The 5,493-nt window shown below is 36.9% G+C and overlaps 1 protein-coding gene across 3 annotated transcripts; it reads left to right on the forward strand.

Moving 5' to 3' along the window:
• The first annotated feature begins 1,071 nt into the window (after positions 1–1,071).
• Positions 1,072–5,100, forward strand: LOC149404115 (chlorophyll synthase, chloroplastic-like). Of its 3 annotated transcripts, none has more exons than XR_016294272.1 (15): positions 1,072–1,289; positions 1,510–1,554; positions 1,711–1,805; positions 2,004–2,091; positions 2,334–2,419; positions 2,517–2,603; positions 2,686–2,751; positions 2,840–2,923; positions 3,152–3,213; positions 3,530–3,605; positions 3,684–3,742; positions 3,832–3,913; positions 4,167–4,243; positions 4,324–4,371; positions 4,753–5,100. XR_016294272.1 is itself a non-coding variant. In XM_089604347.1 (15 exons), exons 1-15 carry the CDS (start codon positions 1,184–1,186, stop codon positions 4,813–4,815), a joined length of 1,128 nt encoding a protein of 375 aa, XP_089460473.1. In that variant the 5' UTR covers positions 1,074–1,183; the 3' UTR covers positions 4,816–5,100. The 3 variants fall into 3 exon arrangements, 2 of the variants coding, with proteins under 2 accessions (XP_089460481.1, XP_089460473.1); XM_089604347.1 differs by having other exon boundaries at positions 1,074–1,289; positions 3,680–3,742; XM_089604355.1 differs by lacking the exon at positions 2,686–2,751 and having other exon boundaries at positions 1,073–1,289; positions 3,680–3,742.
• Positions 5,101–5,493: the final 393 nt, after the last annotated feature.

The following is a 5,493-nucleotide window of genomic DNA, read 5'->3' on the forward strand; positions in this document are numbered from 1 at the left end:
GGCTCCGAATGGATCGTAATAGGTCGGGGATATCTCGTGGTGTTACGACCATGGTGGAGACCTTTGAGGACTCGAGGTGGATGACGTGGTTCGCCGTGATCTTTCTTTTCCTTAGGTGTAATAGAAGATACATAGGGTGATATATAATGGAGTGTTCCTTTTACTAAGTGAAGAATATGAGAATTGGATTTTTCAAGCTCTGGGACATCTTCTTAGAGGGAATGTAATGTGACATAATTTCAGTCTTTGTTTGTGAAAAAAATATGAGAAAGAGAGAGAGAATAATTCTTCTTCAATTCTAGAGAGAAAAGAAGTAGATCATTCCTCTTTTGTATTTTGCTAAATCAAAGGTGAGAGATGTGGAGTAACTCTAGCATTATTTTGTGGGTATGTATTAATGAAATTTTGAGAGAGAGAGAGAGAGAGAGAGGTTGTATTATTTTTTCTCTTAGAATTGTTGTTCCTTTCTTCCAAAATGTATGTAGTATTTATAGAAGGTTTGATTCTTGGGCTCAGCTTTAAGAGCCGTTTTGTGGCTCAGCTCTCATAGTGGCTCAGTCCTTAGAGCCGTTTAGTGACTCGGCCCTCAGAGTCGTTGTGTAGCTCAGCATTCAGAATCGTTTTGTGACTCGGCCTTCAGAGTCGTTTAGGGTTCACATGTGGTTCAGCCTTAAGAGTCGTTTTGGGCTTAGCTTTTAGAGCGGTTTGACACTAGCTTTCATAGCTGTTTGTTTGTCGTTTTTATTATTATGAATGTCGTTTTTTACTTGTGAAAAATAACGACATAAATTCTCAGTCTCGCGTGTGATTTATCGTGCGAGAAATTTATAATCTTGGAGAGTTTTTTCTTTGCTTTTTTTTCATCGATGGCCTTTGCGTGTGCTCATCCGGATCTGGAGGGGTCTTACTTTGTTGGAGTTTTAGCTTAAATTGTCAGAGTTAATCCGGTATTTAGTCTTGACTCTTAATAATCCTCCACTATTCTCATTAGTAAGCTACGATCCTGTACGCAACAGTGCACCGTAAACCTCTGGTTTCTTTTTTTTTTTGAAAACCAACCTCTGGTTTCTTAAAAATCATTTCTTTTATCAAACTAATAGTTAAAGAGTCTGGGATTTATCAACTCAACTAAGGAAAACCTAAAGTCTCCCTCTCTGGTCTGGAGAGCTCAAACCCAGCTTTAATGGCGTCCGTGCTCAACACAATTCCATTTATGCAGTTCTCAAGCTTCAACAACAGACGACTCCAAACTCGGCCTGTTTTGGCTCCTTTATCGGTCTTGGCCACCAGTGAGTTCTCTCGTTCAATAAATCCGTTGTCATTGCTCTGTTTAATTCCCGAGGAAAGATCCATACGAAGGTAAAACCTTGAAGTTCAAAAGCGAGTCCTTTTAGATGTCATGCTGCTATGTTCCTGAATCCGATTCGGCACCCTCAAACTTCGATAAACTTTCAGGTTAAGCTTCATATTTTCCATTTACATTGCTCTGAGATTTGGCTAGTTTTTCAGGGAAGAGATTTTCGATTAGAGCTGCAGACACTGATGCGGATAAAGGTCTTCTTAGTTTCCATAATAATACTGTTTTAATTTTATCTTCTGCTGAATAGATATCATTGTTATTATATTTTTAATTAATAGAAAATAGCTCTAGATAGACTGATATTTTTGGTGAGTGAATTAGGGTATTATGGTTTATATATGTCATTTTAGGAGTGAAATCCACGGTACCTGAGACGGCACCGCCAGCAAGTAATGGATCAAGCTTCAACCAGCTTCTGGGGATTAAAGGAGCTTCTCAAGAAACTGTAAGGCTTGAAATTTGATTTTTATTTTTATTTTTTATCTTCGTCTATGAATCGTGCTGGTGATAAAGTTGAGTTTCTACTTGATTTGGTGAGATTTGGATGAACTTAATGCTCAGTATTATGATATGGGTCTAAACAAAAACACAAAATTGATTAACTGGGAAACTACGCAAAATGAGTTGACATGAATATGTACAGAATAAATGGAAGATTCGTCTTCAGCTGACAAAGCCTGTTACTTGGCCTCCATTGGTCTGGGGAGTCGTCTGTGGAGCTGCTGCTTCGGGTAACTACTTTTTATGAACCTTTATCTTGTACCATGTGAACTCTAAGGATTCCTCTTGTCATGTTGTTGAGTAATGATATTCTGAATCTTCTTTATTAGGTCCATGTTTATGCTCTATGTTACCTCATATGTTTCCTTGAATTGAAGCATATACCCAGCTGACCAAACCATGTTTTATTGTAGTATTCAAACTCCCGAAAAACTCATTAGATGCTTCTAATAAAACGTTTGTCACATTGAAGGAAATTTTCATTGGACTCCTGAGGATGTCACCAAATCAATTGTTTGTATGATGATGTCTGGGCCATTTCTCACTGGATATACGCAGGTATTGCTCAATATGTTTAGCCCAAAAGTGGTTTTGATTGAAAAGTTCTTTTCCGCTATATGACATCTCACCATTTGCATCCTCCATTTTTCTTCAGACAATTAATGACTGGTATGACCGAGAGATAGATGCCATTAATGAACCTTACCGTCCAATTCCTTCCGGTGCAATATCTGAGAGTGAGGTGGGATTTTACTAGTTTTAATCTAAACTGGATATGTGTCCTGAACTTATATTTATTTATATGCTTGAATCTACTCACTCAGGTAATTACACAAATTTGGGTTCTTCTTTTAGGAGGTCTTGGTACAGGTCTTTTGTTAGATGTTTGGGTGAGTTTGATTAAAATTGTTTAAATCCTTTGAGAAAAATGCATAAATGAATCAAAAACTTCTTAGTCCTTACCTAACTTTTTTATAGGCAGGGCATGATTTCCCGACGATTTTTTACCTTGCTTTGGGAGGATCCCTGCTATCGTATATATACTCTGCCCCACCTCTAAAGGTATAGTTTTTTGTTTCTCTGTCTGACCAAACAAGTTAACTCTCTTTATTCAAGCTCTGTATATTTATATTTTGTTAGGACTTTTTTCATGGTTACTGATTGGAACCCACAACCTTTTCGATGTGGCCGAAGACGATTACCACCTGAGCTAACCAATGTTGTCAATTTGATTTCAAGAAACTATTTTGTTTGACATTGAATACTGATGGTTTTGAACATCATCTGCAGCTGAAACAGAACGGATGGATTGGCAATTTTGCCCTTGGAGCTAGTTACATCAGCTTACCATGGTGCAGTAAATTTTCCATTCCTGAAAGATTTAGAATTTATTTTTTATTTATTTATTTATTTTTAATTTTCGGCACGTACCTTATATCACTATTAAGGAGCCACAATTTCCTTATAGTCATAATGGCTTGTATTATTACTTTATAGTACTGGTTTATATTCTCTTAGGAGATTGATGATAAGGATAGACTGGTTTTAAACTTTGACTATTAGTATGAGAAACTGTTTTATTTTTCTTAAAATTAGTAACTTGTACGAGCTCTCGAGCTCTTTATCGTTTCTGTATGAACACATGGTCTTTTGTTTTCTTATTCGTAGGTGGGCCGGTCAGGCCTTATTTGGAACCCTTACACCCGATGTAGTCATTCTCACGCTATTGTACAGCATAGCCGGGGTATGTTTTTTGCATAGGACCATGTCATTGCATTTTTTTGTTGTTTGATCTGAACCTGCACTTTTCTTCTTCAGTTAGGTATTGCCATTGTCAATGATTTCAAAAGTGTGGAGGGGGATAGAGCAATGGGACTTCAGGTCTTCTATCTTTTTCTCTGTCCCCTTACTTTTCTTTCAAGTCCTTGGAATTGGGCATTATTGCTAAATCCTGTTAATGCTGCTTTCAGTCACTCCCTGTTGCTTTTGGTGCTGAAACTGCAAAATGGATCTGTGTCGGTGCTATTGACATAACTCAACTATCTGTGGCTGGTGAGCTTATCGTTGTTTTGATATTCTCTTTTAAGGGTTTCTCTCTGGTGTCATTGTCTTATTATGTTGTCTTTCTTTAGAACCGTTCTATAATTATTATCGTTTAATCTGCACAACACTGAAAAGACGAGGATCCTTTCTACATTTGCGATAACTCGTAGATCAATTGTGAATTAAGTTTTTTTTTTTTTTTTTTTTTTTTTTACGAGGTATACCTGCTCTAATAGATAAGCAACAATTTTGGTGGTTTCAGGTTATCTCCTCGGTGCTGGTAGGCCTTATTATGCATTGGCTCTCCTTGGTTTGGTACTTCCACAAGTATTCTTTCAGGTAGCTATTGATATTTTAAAAAGATGCCATGATGTTAATATAAAATAGAGTTTTCTAATGCCAAATTCCAAACCCTGCAGTTTAAGTACTTTCTCAAGGACCCCGTAAAGTATGATGTCAAATATCAGGTATTTTCTTCAACACAGATGTTTTAAATCGATCCGCCACTAAAATCAGTTCCATAAATTATTAAGATTGGCTTTCTTAGAATATCGTATGATAGTCGACCTGAAAAATAATTCACTCTCCTCCTTAGTGACTACACTTGCTTGCATCCCAAGCAATCATATAGGGGCTAACCCCAAGTTTCATTAGATATGGTAATTTGTTCTTCTTATCGCAATCCACGTTTTAAACTCTTATATTTTTTCACTCATCAATCTCATTGAGGTGTTTCCCTACCATAACCACAAACTTTCATCCGATTTAAGTGTTACTGTATATACTTAGTGTTATTGCGGAGACAGAAACCAAGTCAGGACTGAAGTTTGAGTTTCTTATTGATTCAGGCGAGTGCTCAACCATTTCTTGTTCTTGGTCTGCTAGTGACTGCATTAGCAACAAGCCATTGATATGATCTCCACAAGCTCTCAAGTATTAGTAATTTAGTAGTTGCGTTTGACTAGATACAGGTGCTTTTGGAGAAATTTTGTTTGCCGTTTGTATTGTACCAGAATAGCCCCAGTTGAAAGTTTGCTGTTCCAATTTGTTCTAGTAATTTCTTTATTCCGGATAACCCCCTTGAATTTCGTCTCATTTGAAGTTATCAAAGATATTGGGGAATCGAGAACATGAGATGAATAACGACAATAAGGTAGAAAAAAATAAACAAATCTAACAATGGCATTCTATTTTTTTTTTTTTTTTTATCATGCAATAGGTTGAAACTTGAAGTAAATTGATGCTGAAAAATTACGTTGATCCTGAACCTGAAGTAGGGTTCATGATGGTTCATCTTTGAAGTAGAACAAGTTTTCGAAATTCCCCCAAAGTTTTGGACGCTGTTTATGCGTCTCCTTAACTTTCTGTGAGGTAATTTATATAGAAAATAATGTATTTATACTACGAGGGCGATGGGTCTCAAGAGGATCCTAAGAATTACAAGGACGGTGGGTTGGTTCTAGTGTCCCAAGAGGATCTTGGGCTTGGACAAACGCTATTGGTTTGACCAAGTCCATTGTTTTCTCGGATTTTCGATGTCATTTTCGTTGGTTGGAGAAAAATGATGACATCGTCAAATGATTTTAAGA

The sequence above is a fragment of the Urtica dioica genome, chromosome 2, assembly GCF_054948205.1.
Source record: "Urtica dioica subsp. dioica isolate 48M chromosome 2, U.dioica_male_clone48M_v1_H2, whole genome shotgun sequence".
Classification (NCBI taxonomy): domain Eukaryota; kingdom Viridiplantae; phylum Streptophyta; class Magnoliopsida; order Rosales; family Urticaceae; genus Urtica; species Urtica dioica.

What these genes read in the sequence shown, in the direction of transcription:
- LOC149404115 (XM_089604347.1), top strand. Translation starts at nt 1,184, where the DNA reads ATGGCGTCCGTGCTCAACACAATTCCATTTATGCAGTTCTCAAGCTTC. An exon ending in AGTTACATCAGCTTACCATG is followed by an intron (nt 3,214 to 3,529) that starts GTGCAGTAAATT and finishes TCTTATTCGTAG; the next exon opens with GTGGGCCGGTCAGGCCTTAT. An exon ending in TATTGTACAGCATAGCCGGG is followed by an intron (nt 3,606 to 3,679) that starts GTATGTTTTTTG and finishes TTTCTTCTTCAG; the next exon opens with TTAGGTATTGCCATTGTCAA.